Here is a 16133-nt window from a genome sequence, read left to right as displayed (position 1 = left end):
ATATAGACTTTATGAACAGCCTCATGGGCTTCCCCCAAAACAGTGTTCGCTGCTCTGTTGTCTTTTGAAGGCAAGGGGAAGGTAGATGGAGAGGAGATTCCTAGGATAACCCATGTGACTGCTGAGGGTGTTGGCCAGGTCAGGTCTGGTGCAGCTTCACCTCTCTGTTATAATCTGGAGTTTATCTGTGGGTTTATTTAAAGCTGGATGTGCAGTGAGTGCCTCAGTGTTGTTGTCATCTCGTTTGTGCGTGAGAGGAAGTTCCTTAATGAGCACAGAGCAAAAGCCATTTTCATAATTAGTGTTCTCAAGTAAATTTATGAAACACTGATGACTTCACTTGGCAGTTCCTGGAAAACCTAATCTAAGGCCCAGCTTTCCACGGAGGATTGGCCCAAGTGGTCTCCAGAGCTCTTTGCCAACCTCAGCTTTCCTATGATCAGTTTTACAGTCAGTTGGCATGTTTCTTTCTGGACTTTCAGCCTTTTCAGTAGATAAAATTAATTAATTTCAGGCAGAAAAAGGTGCTTAAAAGAAACCTTGGGGGGGGGGTGACACATGTAAACTGGATTCAAGGATTTATGGTTTTGAGGCTTTTTGAGGGGAGGTTGTGGAATTTTAATGCAACCATGAATGCAGGGTGAGTGACCAGAATATTTGGGATAAATGCAGTTGCACTCCTGTCAGTGAGAAGCTGAGCTGAGCTGTTTGTGTTCCTGCTCAAGGAGGTGTGTGGCATTTGCTAGTTCGTCTCCCTTGAGTGCTTGAGGCAAACAGTCAAAACATCAGCAATTGCAGTCTGCTGGAATAACTGCAGGTCTTAAAGCATTTTATATTCATCAAGAAGCAATTTCTGTTGGCTTTCTTTTTAAGATTCAGTACAAGAGTTGGATTTAGTTAATGTAGCCCTGTTTTTGTATTCTGTGTGCATCTACAACGTCCTAACAAACATCCCTAGTACATCAAAAACATGCAAAGCCTGACCTCTGAACACAGTGTTTTCTTCCTGTTTATGTTGGCCCTGGCCCTTCAAAAAATTATTTATTTTGTGATGCAGATGATTACCGAATAAGTTCACATCTGTGGAAGCTTGTTTGAGGTAGATATTGAAACTTGGCATGTTCTGCAGGTTCTTGACCTTCCAGGAGATCATTGAGGACTTTTGTGTGATGTCATTGTCCTATCACTGGTGACACGTGGGATGAAAATTAAATGAATGAGCTCCTGCAGGGAGCAAGCTCTGGAGTCAGATCTGCCCAGCAGCTGTTCCTTGTTTGATCTGTACAAACGTGAGAGTGAAGGTCTTTACACAGCATTTTCCACCGGATGCTGTTCAGCCAGGTATTCCTGTGGAACATCTCTGCCGGTGACCTGGAGATGGGATGAAGGGCACACTCAGCAGCTTGGCAGATGGCCCTTGTTTGGAGGGCAGGGATGCTGTGCACAGGGACATCCAAAAGCTTCCCCGTGCTGGAAGAGCCAAATTCAAGGGTGTGAGGATGTGAATTAAGAGTCTGGAGGAGAAGAGTTGTGGGGTGGGGAGGAAGGTCATGGAGAAGACTGAGCCAAGCTCTACCCTGAGGTGCAGAGCACAAGGACAGGAGGCACAAACTGGTTATATGAGGAGAAATTGCAACCTGTTCTATGGGGAGAAGAAAATTCCCTCTGGGGATGGAATGCAGGAGCCCAGGGGGCTGTAGCATCCTCTCCCTGATCCTCCCCCAATACATATCCCATCAGCCTGGGGCTCAGCAGGAGGTTGGGCAGGATGATGCCAAAGATCCTTCTCAGTCTCAGTTATTCTGTCTCACTGAGCATTTTTGTCCATCTGAAACCCTCTCCAGGAAGCTGGACATGAAATTAAGTGACTTGCTACTGTTAATTGTGAATTAGGAAAAAAAAAAAGGCAAAAAATGAGTCCTTGGAATGACTTAGGAAGGTAATTCACATTTGTGTGCAACTCCAACTGCACTCTGGTATATATAGAATATACTTGGGTATATTCTAAAGCGCTGGAGAACCTGACAATTTTTATCATCAATCTGCTTCATTTTTTCATTATTTTTAATAATTGTGATTAGTCTAAGCAAATGTTTGACTCTTCTGTTCAGAGTCTGTATTGACAGAATAGTGGGGCTTGTCACAGCAGGTGTTTGTGTGTTTTCTGGGAATTCACTGTATTAAAACATCCTGTGGTTGCAGTCGTTCCCTGAAATATATTTTAAATTAATTCTCGTGAAGTAGGTGCACTGTTATGCTTCTGCTTTTAGCCCTGCTCTTAGTGGTACAATATAGGAAATAAAAAACAAGTCTGTTGATTAAGAGGAAGGTAAAATTTTATATTTATGTAATGTTTAAATTATCAATGCTTATAAAGACAGTAGGGCAGAGGGAGAGCTCAACTTAAATGTGGAAAAGATTGTTTTTCTGTAATATAAATTTGATTTGTTGACTTAGTGAAGTAGAAGCATCATTATAGTCCATTGTTGATGATTTTAAGGAAATTAAGGAGTGAACCTGATCAAAAAATACCAGGTTTCTGTACTGGTTACTCACTACCACCTTTCCTTGGGACAGAGTTCATCTCCTTAAGCCACTGTAGTAGTATTTTTATCCAAAATTGTGCTGTTCCTATCCCATTAAACCAGGATGTGCAACACCAGGAACAGTTTGTAAAGCAAATAAGTTATATAACTATAGGTTTATGTGGTAGCAATGACACTTTATATATACATATATATATATACACTTTATATATACATATATATATATACCTAATCACAGCTCTACATATATGAAGGCAGACACACAGTTCTACTCTGGTTTGATTTTTATGTTGAAAAATAAACCAGTTTTGGTCAAGTCAGTACAGTTATGTCTTAAAATCCATCTACTCTTGTGTTTTCAGTGATGCATTTTGCATATGTGGTTGAACATCCACTAATTAAACATCTCAGAGTTGTAACAGTCATGAGTCTTTTTTTATGATTTTCTTCTGATCTTTTTGTTGAAGCAGGGAAGGATTTCCCTGTGCAGAATAGGAGTAGAAACCTCTGCAGGCATCAACTAGAGATGGAAAATGTATTTAGAGTTAGCCCTTCCTAGAAGGAAAAGGTTGGGAAGCTGCAGAGAAAGTTAGGCAGATTAGTTTCGAATGATGTCCTGCTGGGGGAATGCTGTTGGTTTAGGAAGGCTGAGGAATGAATCACTGGAATTGCTCCTGAGGGCCCTTTTGGGCAATATTTAGAAAAGTGGTTCATTGCCAGTGCTGGGAGGTGGGGGGACAGAGCTCTCAGCCATCACAGCCAGCTCCCCTGGGTGCAAGATGTGGTTGAACTGACCCCAAAACCTCTGCATTTTGGTCAGAAATCACCTGGCCTGGCACCACGTGACAACAAACCTGCCTGGGGACCTCCTTGCTTTGATCTGTGCTTGCACTTTACAGGTGGTTTGGGTTTCTGGCAGCGCTGTGAGGAGGGATGTGCAGAGAGACAAGGACCTTTTCAAAGCCAGCAAGTTCTTCTCAAGATCTTTTTATCTGCTGAGTTGAGAGATGTCCAGTTCTGTAGCTTTCTTCCCTATTTTTTGACCAGTTTGCATCGGTCACGATTGAGTGGTGTGAGATCCTTCTCTGAAATCTGATCAGGAAATGTTAACTTTGACCAAACTGAGTATCTTTAAACATGCAGATTTTGTCACCTTCCTGTTTATCCTTTTTCCAGATCCCTGAAGAATGGCATTTCTTTTATTTCTGTTGTCCAGGCACCAGCACAGCTCCTCATGAAACACCACTGTGAAAACCAGTAAGTAGTTAGAGCAGAGAGAGGAAAGGGCAGAAAAATAGATTCATCTGCTCACACCTCCTCACCTGTGTCCTGTGGTTAAAATACAATGAAATCAAGACCTTCAGTTTTACATTTTATAAAAATGGTCTTTTGGATGTGTCCTCCATCAGTGTTAATTATAGTGGGCACAGTTTGGGAAATAAGGAGAAAAACCCCCAGTGTTTTGTTGTTCCACCTAAATTCATGTTTTTTGTCATTACTCACGAAGCAGAAGTTTTGCTTTACTACCAGAGAATCGAGTTGTACATTGTTTAAAAATTACTCCCTGCAGGTTCATCTTTTGCTGGCTCAAAGGCACTTTAAAGAAGGCTTTTCCTTATCTCAGTAGCACATCTTGGGAAGTCATTTAGTGAGCAAATTGCCAGTTAATTGCCTTGATCTGCTGTTGAGAAAGATGCTGAAAATGAACTGTTCTTAATCATGATATCAAAATATCAGTTCTGTTCTATTAATTAGCATGCTGGGAAATAGGATGTGTTTTTTAAGGAAGCTACTTAAGCTGATCTGGTTTGCTTTTTATTTTTAGTTAATACCTTTAGTTGGTTCCCTGAAAGAATCAAAGCCCTGGGCCTGTCTGTGTGAGAGGGAAAACGAAGTTTCCAGGGTTGAGCAGTGGATGATAACACTAAGGATTTTTCCATAAAAGAAATTTTGAGGTATATCTCAGGATTTCATGCAGCTTTGTTGGCTGGAAAGCTTCTGTTCAGACATAAGGGGTTCCTCTCATAGGATTTTTATGGCATAATTTGCACTTCTCCCACAAATGCACTTTCCTTTATCGTCTTTACTTGACCTGTGAATAAAAGGTCTCTTGGAAGCCAATGTGGTGTGATTTTATAGGTTACTGGGTTTTCTTCTTATTTTGAAGTGCTTTTTTACAGACTAGGATTGACTTAGTGTTGACCTAAATTTACTTACTGTAAATTTTGTTGGTAATTAGACTTGGCTCTCTGCTCTCCAGAAATATATCCTTTATTAATATATATCTTTATGCAACTTAGTTCTGTGATATGGCCAAAAAGCCAGGAGAGTGAAATAGGTGCAAAATCAGCCTGAAATGAGGTGCAGTCCCATTATTGTGTCCAATTTATTTTTCAGCAGCACGACTGTGGTTCTTTAGTGAATCTTAAAGAATCTTTGAAAATCACAGACTTGTTAAGGTTGGGAAAGACCTGTAATACCAAGTCCAACTGATTCCCAGCACTGCCAAGGCCACTACTGTCCCATGTCCCCAGGTGCCACATCCACATGGCTTTTAAATCCCTCCAGGGATGGGGACTCCACCACTGCCCTGGGCAGCTGTGGCAGAGCTGGACAACCCTTTCGGTGAAGAAATTTTCTCTAATATCCGAATTAAACCTCCTGTGGTGCAACTTGAGGTTTCCTCTCATCCTGTCCCTTGTTCCCTGGGAGCAGAACTGACCTCCCCCTGGCTCCACCTCTCAGGGAGCTGTAGAGAGCGAGAAGGTCCCCCCTGAGCCTCCTACTTGAGCATGAGGGACAAGAATTGAGGATGTGATTTTTTTTTTTTTTTTTTTTGAGAACTGCTCCTCTGCTGCTTCTGATAAGGCTGAGATTAGTTTTATAAGAGAGGTAACCTGCACTTCAATGGCTTGAGCTGGAAAAGCAGATCACAGGCACAAAATGTGCCCCAGGGCAGCTGTTTGTGGCTGATGCCTGATGTGACAGGGAAGGAAGGGATATGTTTCAGACACACTGCAGAGGTGTTGGTAAATGCAGCTTGGTTCTGTTTCTCTCCCTGCAGATGTGTATATATATTTTATTTTATTTTATCTTTGCTGTTGAAATGTGTGTGAGACGTGGAGAAGCCCTTGGCACCCCAGCAGTGCCTCCTGCCACTGGGATTTCTGGGATAATCCTTACAGGAGTGAGCAGCTCTGCCAGGCATTCTGTGCTCGGAGCTATGTGAGCCAATTATCCTCATTTTCTTCTCTTCATGGAGAGAGATTGACTTGAATCTCACAAAATCAGAGCTACCCGTTGTCGGTTCTGCAGCTGCCAGAAAGATTTCTGGGCAGCAAATCAGTTCAGCTCTTCCATCTAACAAGGCTTTGAGTTCTTGATGAGGCTTTCTGAGAATCACTAACTCATATCTGCCATTTTTCTGATTTTTCCACTATTAGCAATTGCTAATATTGTCTAAGGAAAAGGCCTTGTGGTTGTTGGTCCCACGAAGCACATGGGTGAACTCTAACCTCTCCTCTTCCCGCCACCCTTCTCAAAATGAGCTGGTGTGGCTTCCCAGGATGTGATTTCCTTGTTTTTCTACATCTGATAGGCTTTAAATTTGCTTGTCATCTCACAGGGCACAACTCTTGGTTCTTTTAAATGCCTGTAAATAGTTATCTAGAGCCTGCTGAGCTCTGAAAATATAATATGGTTAAAATCATTCTCACTGGGAGATAAAAACCTGGTTGCTTTTTCCAAAGGGACCTGGTTACTTTTTTCAAAGGGACTTGTTCTGTCAGGTTTGTGTGTCTTTTTAAACACAAAATTCTGTTCTTCCTGCTTGTCAGATGTTTCCTTACATGAATGAAGATGTGGAGATGGGATTTGGAATTTAATCTCCTGCAAATAGGTTGAAGGAACCCACTTTTGGGGGTGAGGAGTGAGGGGCACCCAAGCAATGGGAACAGTGTCCAAGCCAGCTCCTAGCAGGGTGGAAGGAGCTGAACCTCAGTTTCCCAGGCTGGGTTTTCCCATGGCTGGGGAAATCTGCTGTGGGAATCTGCTGATGGTCCCTTGTAGGGAAGAGGGAAAATTGCAGTAAAAAAAATTCCCTGTGACTTCCCCTTCCCTCCTCCCCCAGTATTTGCAAGTTGGGTGTGATGAGACTGAGGGCTGTACATGGAATATTTTGTTTACCTATCCACAAGAAGATTTTCTCTGATATTTCCAGGAATAGAAATACACAGCCATGTCCTCAGTAGCGGCTCTCTTGGAAAAAAAAGGTGATTTCACTTTGTTTCAGCTTCAACCAGTCATTGATATCCCTGAACATTTATTTTCCAGTCACAGGAGGAAAATGTTGATGTTTTAATGTGGCCAGAGCCTCTCAGGTTATTCCATTGCATCTGTGGGATGAGCACTTATCACATGCTAAAGCAAAATACTCAGCACTCAGGGTTTCCATCACTGGGGTGGGACTATACAAACTGAATGTATTCTATAAAAAACTCACTCTTTTTTTGGCTGATACATCCTCAAAGACGAGTTTGAGAGGCAGAACATTCAACTGAGCTGAAAAAATGGATCCTTTGGGGTGGTGGTGTTTGCTCCTGGGCATCTCTGCATCAGTTGGGAAGCAGGTAAATAAAAGGAAAATAAAAATAATCAATTTATTGATGCAATTTAACAAAGTGTACCTGTATTTCTAAGTGTGTGTTATCTTTGGGACCACTGAAGGGAAATTCAGATGTTGTGGGTCTTCTGTTTTGCCAGACAGGGATAAATCTTTCCAAATGGTGCTGGGACTGCAGGGAAGGACCAGCAGCCACAGGACTGGGGCAGCTGAAATACATCTAATGTGCAGGTCTTGCTGAAATGTAACTTAATTAGTTTTAGATTGAAGGCCTGAAAATTAATCAGAATTACTTTTATAGGCTGTCCATTGATTGACTTGGAATAAGCTCTCCAGGAATATTAAATAAAAATTAATATTATGAGGAGAGGACTGTAGAATAGCAAAATATGAATTCCTTGGAGGAAGAGAGTTGGAAATATAATTTGGATCTTCTTCCTTAGTCTCCTGGGCCTGTATTTTTTTTACCCTAAAATGTACATGTGTGTGACTTGTCTCTGTGAAACTGGTTGTATGGTTTGGACTTAAAAGGATGGGGGTGGATTTGTGTTTTGAGTGATTGTGGACCAGAATGTACAGGGGAAAAACCAAGATAACATTCACTGGACCAGGAACCACAGAGAACTACTAAGGTAGTTTAAATATTCACTGCTTTGAAAGTTTCCTTCTTTTAGAGAAATTGATTTGTTACAGTGTGGGAACCAATTACTCCAAATTTAAGATGAAAATGCAAAACAAACTGAAGAAGTGACAATATTAGTACGTGTGTGTTTGTAAATTACAGTGCTGGAGATTTTGGTGATGCTGTTTTAAACCTGTTTCATCTGAAAGGGTTATTAAAAGGAAGTCAGGTTGACTTGTTTAGTTTCATATCCTCTGAGGCTAAAAGTGTCATTTAAGTAATTTCAAGGTCTTTCTGTGTGGTTTTGGTTGGAAGGGACCTTAAAGCTCATCTCATTCCAACCCCAGCCATGGGCAGGGACACCTTCCACTAGCTCCAAGCCCTGTCCAACCTGGCCTTGGACACTTCCAGGGATCCAGGGGCAGCCACAGCTTCTCTGAGCAACCTGTGCCAGGGCCTCACCACCCTCACAGGGAGGAATTTATTATCTGTATAATATTCCCTGGTAAAAGCCTTAGAGCAGCCAAGCACTGGGCAAGTGTTAGGTCTGGATTAGCAACCACAGTACGTGTTTTGTCTGGGACCTTGGGACACCTCAGTGTCCCCATAATCCCTTGGCAGGGAACAGAGTCATTGCCAGGAACCTCGTGGTGCCTTGGCTCATGCTCCTCCTGGAGTGTGAGATGTGCTTTTCACCCATCCTTGCTTCTTCCCCCCCAAACACCCCCCTGCTTGTATTTTATCCTCAATGCTTAACATGGAATAAGTGACCTAAACATGATGTCAGGGCCTGGCCAGAGTGTGTTTGTGGATCCTCCACGTGAGTCGGGGCCACCAGCAGGTTCCCAGTGGCACCAACAGATGGCTCGGGCAGATGCAGAGCCCTCGCCAGCTTTCAGAGGATGCCATAGTAGACACTGGGGGAGAAAAAAGCCTCCTTTCTAATTAAAAACAAACCCAAAAATGTGCTGTTTCAGAAAACAACTGGTTTTACAACAGGAGCTTTCCGAGCCCGTGATTGCAGTGGATGCTGCTGGTGCTTGGCACCAACGGAGCAAGGGCAGGACGTGTTCCTGCCAGACTGTGCCACGGTGTGGGCTCTGCTCCTCTGCTGGTTTATTTGTGAAAATAAAGCCTGCAGATTTGGAACTCTGTGTCCTGCACAAATGCTGGGTTTGTGTTTGATTTTTAAGCTAACATACTTCCAAAATAGAAATATAATTCTCTTTGATCTTAGGTCCAGGATACAGCTCAGTCCAAAGAGCTATTCCCATGGTAACAAGCCACACTTGACCAAGGGGTATTTTCCACCCAAAAATATTTTTGGATGGAATTTCAGCATCTCTAAATGTGATGGTCAAATCTACAGCTTTGTGTTTGACTCCAAGGAGGTTCCAAGTGGGACTGTCCTCTATTTTCTACCCATGGTGTCAGACACAGCTGTCAGGGGCTGGTGGGAAAACACTCTGCCATTTTTTTTTAGTCCTGTCCTCAAAGAAAAGCATTCCTTTATGCAGAAATCCAACTTGCAGAATAAGGAAGAGAAATAAATAATAACAAAAATCCTTTAGAAATTCAAAATGATGTTTTTGTGAGCTGTAAATACCCTGATCAGCTCTCAAAACTCACTTGTGCTAAATATTTCCCAAGAGGACGTTTCTGTATTATTGCTGTGATTACTGTGCTGTTATTCACATACAGTTTTTCTTCTGTTCCTTAGTAAATATGTTCAAGAGTAGCAATTCTTTTTAGTGCCATGTCTTGATAAGAATTTTTAAGGATTTGAGTGCGAACTGGCTGTGGATGTTCAGTGCTTTGCCAGGGATTTAAGATACATGAACATTTTACACACCAATGCCATCAGGAATTCCAGTGATGATTTTGAAACACATTAAATAGTAAAATATCAGTTTATTCTGCAGAAGGTATGACAGCAAATGCATACTGATGCTGACACCAGCTGTCATTGGAAAGCAAACATTCCTTGGGTTGTTTATTTGTAGGCAACAGGAGCGATGACAGCAGCCCATAGGAAAATCAATAGCTGGGTTTTCCATCAGCCACTGCCTCTTGCCAAACTGCTGCTCCTGAGTGATGCTGCCTGTTAATTAGTGCTGTCAGTGTCTGAGCAAAAGGGAAAGGAGATGGTGAGGTGGTGAGGCCCTGGCACAAGTTGCTCAGAGATGCTGTGCTGCCCCATCTAGGGGGGCATTGTGGGAACCGTTCTGGGATTGTGTATTAGGAGCAGATGTGTCTCATCCCAACATGCTGCTCCCATGGGATCCAGGCAGGTTTGCCTTCCTCAGTATCTGAGGGAAGATGTCATTGCACTGAAAACTTTCTTGGGAGGGGCAGAGGAGGGGCAGGGACTGATCTCTGCTCTGTGGGGACCAGGGACAGGACCCAGGGAACAGCTGGAGTTGTGTCAGGGCAGGTTTAGGTTGGATCTCAGGAAAAGGTTCTTCCCCAGAGGGTGGTTGGGCACTGAACAGGCTCCCCAGGGCAGTGGGCACAGCACCAAGGCTGACAGAGCTCAAGGAGCGTTTGGATGATCCTCTGGGGCACATGGTGTGACTCTTGGGAATGGTCCTGTGCAGGGCTAAGGGTTGGACTTGATGATCCTTGTGGGTCCCATCCAACTTTGCATATTCTGTGATTCCATGATTTTCCTTCCTTGTGGTTTGGGGAAGAAATCTCATCATCCTTTGATTTATTTCCCATCCTATTTTCCCAGGTGCCATATATCCAGATCCTCTTCCTTCCCTCTGAGTGGTGCTTCAACCTTTCTTTATTGCTTTAAATTCAATTCTTGAAATTATTTGCTGATTAAATGTTACATTGCCATTTTCTAATTTCTACCAACCTATTTCTTGTCTCCTTCGAGAACAGAAGTTGAGAAGGGCCTACAAGGACTTTGTTCATGACAAGCAATGGCAAACTGGGGCCTTTTGGCCTCACCTGCTGCTGCTGCTGTGAGGAATTCTTGGACAGGCTGTGATTTCTCTTCCAATTTGAGTTGAAAACTGACTTTAAACCTCTGATTCAGCATAGGTTTGGTCCTGGAAAGGTTCCGGAGGTACCAGAGTTGCCCTATTTTCTGTGCTGGTCTTTTCCTTCAGTGGGTCTTCCTGGTTTTCCTTAAATACAGACAATTCCAGTGGTATCCCAGAAACCTGCTGACATCCATCTGCTCCCATGCCGTGCAAGTGTTTCCTTCTCCCAGTCTTGTTTACATGTGCTGGAAGTGCATTTTTCTCTATTCTTTCACCCACCCACTCCCTCCAAACCGTGTTTGAAGCAGTGAGGCAGTGATTTACTGCACAAAAAGAGAAATTATAGCAAAAGGAAGGAGGAAGTGTCATTAATTGCGGAAAACAAGCGTTTCTTGAAGTTAATTGAGGTGTAAATGAACTTGCTTTGCTCTCATTAATGTCAGTGAAACTGAATATGCTATTTGCTAATTGCAGTGAGGGCACACAACTCTCCAGATCCAGACTACTTTGGATATTTTTAGTTGTTCCTTTAGTCATCAGCTTCCACTTTTGTCTGTTCCAGGCACTGGTGGGAAAACACAGCAACCCTTTTCTCCAGCAGGGTCACGCCATTCTGAGGAGACAGACTTTTTTTTCACTTCTTTTTTTTGCATAGAGGGAAAACACAGCGTTTTGGGCTCTCAGAATTCTTGTGGTGAATGTCTATTCCAATCACAAAACTGTAATGTTTCTTTCTCAAGGTGTCAACTTCTTGAGGACTACTGGATAGGTGTTAAGCAGGCCTGAGTTTCTCAGTTGAAATAAGAAACCATTACTCGTGATAAGCAGCTGAATATTTTCTCCAATTAAATTTTCTTCTGTCTGAAGTGCAACATTGGCAGCAGGTTGGAACTGGCTGGTCTTTAAGGTCCCTTCCAAACCAGTCTGTGATTGGGCAAAACGTTCTGTAACACACCTGGAGATGTGCCTCCATCTGTTGGCCATTTCCTTGGGTTTGTAGTGCATTGGACAGTCACCAAAAGTCTAAGCAGACTCAACCATTCTTGGCAATTTGACAGTGGAATTGCTTTAAAATTACTTCAAAAACTTGGCTGGATGAGGCCAAGTGTCACATCCAAGAACTGCCTGATTTATGAGTCTCCATGTGTGGTTCTTGGTATCTCTTAAATGCCCTAAATGAAGCATTTGGATTATGAGGGGAAAGTATATGGTGAAAATGTATAGAAAGGTGGTAAAACTCTTCTTTTCTTGCTGGAAAGACACTTTGCTCATTCTTGGGCTTTCCTGGAGATGGTGGTGATGATGTGAGTGTACAGGGAAGTATCCAAAGGTGGGAAGAGGTTGCTGAGAACATCCATGGACGTGAGGGAAGGTTGGGTTGAACTTGTTCCTTTTCCCTCAGTTGTTGGCCTGTACTCACTTTTATCCTGTTATCAGCAGTAAATCCATGGTGGTCTGAGTGAACTTCTGGAGTGAACTCAGAAGACTGTGATCAGTCTTCATCAGAAGACATCCAAAGATAACTTTTGTGCCACAGCTTTTTGTAGCTCCTTAAATCTACAGGTCACTGTGAAAGCAGAAAAGTCTCAGAAACTTGGGCTCTGGTGGAGTCAGTTTATTGGGGCTGAAACTCTCCCTGGCTGAAGGCCTGTATTATACTATGGCTCATCCACAATAACATAATATTTGCCATTTTTAGAAAAATTTGCTCTTTTTCTCCATGTAAAATTTTTCAGACTGGTTTAAGGTGCTGTACTGGTTTGTAAACCTGTACTGACTGTAACAGAAATGAGGGGGAGCAAACAACAATCACAGCTGAACCCTCAGTGGAATGGGGTGAGGAAAGGGGAGGAACAGCTACTCGTGTTTCCCATGTCAGGCTCCAGCAATAATTGAGTATATTCAACTGCAGTGCAAGGGCTAAAGCAAAGTTTACAGCTGATGGGCAAAGTTGGGATGAAAAGGGAAATGTCACACACAGAAAATGTACCAGGAGTGTTGAAATGGTGTAAACGAGGTCGGTCTGGAGGAAGCAGAACCTTTCATTTTCATTTGCTCTTAGTCTGTGGGCTCAGAAAAGAACTTGGTATTGTAAATGAGGGAATATCAACCTCTCAGGTGGTTATTCATGATGATAATGTTGTAACAGTGTTTGTCTCCTTCAGACAAGCAGCTGAGAGATCCGTGTGATGTTCACTGATGTGGGCACTTACTGTAACCCAGTCTGTGCACAACTGAAATTAAAAAAAGCAACATATTTATTATTTATTCAGTATTATTTCATAATATATTGTTAAATATTATTTGGTAAAATTATTCCAATAATATTATTCAATTATATTTCTTGAATATACGTAGTTATTTAATATTTATTATTACAAAATTCGCTGTCAGCATCGGCAGCACTTGAGCATATGTTTGCTGTCAGCTTGGCTTGCAGATGAAAACCTTCATGTTCCAAACCAACTGGCTCTTGTGGGCTCTGGATATTTGGGGGGGGTGTAGCAGCCCTGAGAGCTTTGTCTGTGGGCAGACTCAGTGACGGAATTCTTGTTTCAATGCTGGGGATTCATTTTCCTTTAGCTTCTTAAATATTTTCCTAATAATATTCATTATACCCCAAAATTTTTAGTGTATATACTTATATATTAAGTTTATAACTTATTATTTAATTATTTTGATCACTGCTGTGTTACCTGGCTTGCTGAGCACGATGTTTAATGATCTTTCTAAGGTGCAGGAATCACTTTGCTCAGCAAGACAAGGGGGGGTTTACATCCAGCCAGGCGTCTGCTCGTCGTACTGACAGTGCTGATGTGCAGGATAACCTAAATACACACTTTAAACCAGCTTCAGCTGAATTGATGTGACCTCTTTTCTTTGAAATGTGATCAGTACAAGGGAAGGAGGCAGCTTTCGTTGTTAATTTTTGTTTTCAATCTCTCCAACCCCCTTTGTATTCGAAGGGCAGTGCGTTAAACAGGCTTTGTTGTTCTGGGGCACGTGGGTACAACTGACACGTTGCTGCAAGGAACTGCACACACAAACCAGTTCATTAAGAACATGTGATTTTGAAATAGAATCATAGAATTGTTAAGGTTGGGAAAGACCTCCAAGATCATCAAGTCCAACCTTCAGCCAAATCCCACCATGCCCACTAAACCATATTGCAAAGTGCCACGTCCGCTCGTTCTTTAGAACAGCTCTAGGAATGGGGACTGCACCACCTCCCTGGGCAGCCACTTCCAATGCTTAACAACCCTTTCCATGAAGAAATTTTTTTCTAATACCCAGTCTAAACCTCCGCTGGCACAACTCGAGGCCATTTCCACTCATCCTATCCCTTGTTCCCTGGCAGCAGAACCCGACCTCCTCTGGCTCCCCCCTCCTGTCAGGGAGTTGCAGAGAGTGAGAAGGTCCCCCCTGAGCCTCCTTTTCTCCAGGCTGAGACCCTCCAGCTCCCTCAGCCATCCTGGTGCTCCAGACCCTTCCCCAGCTCCGTTCCCTTCCCTGGACACGCTCCAGCCCCTCAATGTCTCTCCTGTCTGAGGGGCCCAGAACTGTCCCCAGGATTGGAGGTCCCTCAGCAGTGCCCAGCACTGGGGGGTGGTCACTGCCCTGATCCTCCTGACTCCATTGGGATCATATGATTTCCCATGATTATGAAAGGAAGAGAACAAAACAAAACCCACAGCTTGTTGGGGACTTTTCAGTTTGTCTGTGGGGTTCTTTTTGACTTTTAAATTTGTAAGCATGTCTTGGCACACAATTATTTTAACTTTGGCATCAGGAAGTGTTAAGTTAACACTTACTCTGACTTTCCTTAATTTAAGAATGTATTTTTTATTGAAAAGAGCTCTAGGATGTAAACTGGTTTTGGTTGTATTTTCATTTTGGATTTTCTAGTCTGAAAGTCGAATAATGTGTAAATAGGGGGTGGAAATGTATGTGTACATTTACACAGACCAGGGATCTGACCCTATCCTATCCTGTCCTATCCTATCCTCTTTTTTCAGACTAAAGCACTGTAGGTGATGAGATTTTGTACCTTTATCTGCCTCAATTGATGAGTTGAAGTCTGTTGTTCCCTGTTACCCCTCTTAGTAATGGAGTCATCTAAAGCCTGAACTTGTCTGAAAGGAGAAATTGTGTTGCTTTGGGTCTGCTGAAAGTAAGTCTGACTGGAAGTTAAATTAATATGAATAATGGGAAAAAATGCATCTCTTGTTCCTATTCAGCAGGAACTTTGCTGGCATAAATGCAGAATGTTCTCAAGTAGATTTTTTTTTAGTGTGTCCAAGTTGTGCAGAGCAACAGGAGCATCGCAAACCTTGTCTTGGTGGGAAACAAGAGGATAAGAAGTGGATGGGGATGAATTCCACCTCTAGAGGTTTAGGGAAATGTTCCTACTTGGACTCTACTAGGAGCTATGGGAGAGAAAGCTCCAATTAGTGAGGAAGGGACAGAGATTTCTGCTTGCAATTTAATGTATCAGCTCCTGACACTGGTTGCAGCTCAGCCCTGTCTGCCCCAGCAGGACACGGATGCTCTGGGGAGGGACCTGTACCAAGGGCTCCTCTCCCAGTTTGCACCATGACCAGGTGGGAAGCCACAGAAACCCGGAGCAGCTCTGCTGCAACATCACTATGGCAACCAGCACAAATAAGGGCCATTCTAGGAAAAGAGAGAGAGCAAATTTTGTTGCAGCCAAGAATTATTATTCGCGTGCGATTGCAGCCCCGCTTCAAAGTTTCTCTGCAACAAAACCAAAGGGCAGTGGAGATGTGATGCTCAGGTGAAGGGACTTGCAAGCTTCAAGAAAAGTAAATGGGATTAAGCCAAAAAACAGAGAAGAAATGCTGCATTAATTAAATTTATAAAGCTATTAAATGCAAGATTAAAAAAAGGCTGTTGCAGTCCTCAGGTTTGTGTGCAGCCCCCATGCAATGAGAAATCAGAACTCTGTGATTTTGTGAGTGAAGTTTAAGGTCTAGTTGTTTTTTTTTTTTTATTTTACAACATTGGAGGAAGTATCTGGGCATCCAGTAATTTTCTGGATGTGATATCCCTATTTGTAATATTGGGCTCCTTTGCTAGTCCTCAAGGTATCAGTTCTCTTAACTTCTTTATACACAAATCTCTGAAATGGCTTTTTCTTTTTTTTTTTTGCCTTCTTAAATTTTTTTAACCAGAAAGTTTTTAAAACTATTTAACAGAGCTCAGAAACATGTAAATAAAAATGAGGAATTCTATAATTGCAAAAGCAAGGTGCTGTTGAGTCATGGCTTATTTTGCATGGAATTACCATTTCTTGTCCTCTTGAGCTACAAAACTGCACTATGTAAGAAAAT

General features: G+C 42.5%; 1 protein-coding gene across 3 annotated transcripts in view; it reads left to right on the top strand.

The window, feature by feature from the left end:
• Positions 1–16133, top strand: part of PTPRE (protein tyrosine phosphatase receptor type E) — a 100918-nt gene that overhangs the window by 21686 nt on the left and 63099 nt on the right. Inside the window, exon 2 of one of the 3 annotated variants that reach the window (XM_027737120.2) lies at positions 3723–3803. The exons of the other annotated variants lie outside the window; for them this stretch is intronic. Coding sequence (XP_027592921.2) covers positions 3781–3803 — 23 coding nt within the window. The 5' untranslated portion in view covers positions 3723–3780. The remainder of the gene's footprint in view (positions 1–3722; positions 3804–16133) is intronic. 3 annotated transcript variants of the gene reach the window in all.

This window comes from Pipra filicauda, unplaced genomic scaffold, assembly GCF_003945595.2.
Source record: "Pipra filicauda isolate LSUMZ 115617 unplaced genomic scaffold, ASM394559v2 scaffold150_size2825430_pilon, whole genome shotgun sequence".
Taxonomy (NCBI): domain Eukaryota; kingdom Metazoa; phylum Chordata; class Aves; order Passeriformes; family Pipridae; genus Pipra; species Pipra filicauda.
The sequence above is the reverse complement of the archived record's forward strand: the minus strand, read 5'-3'. Positions and strand labels throughout refer to the sequence as shown.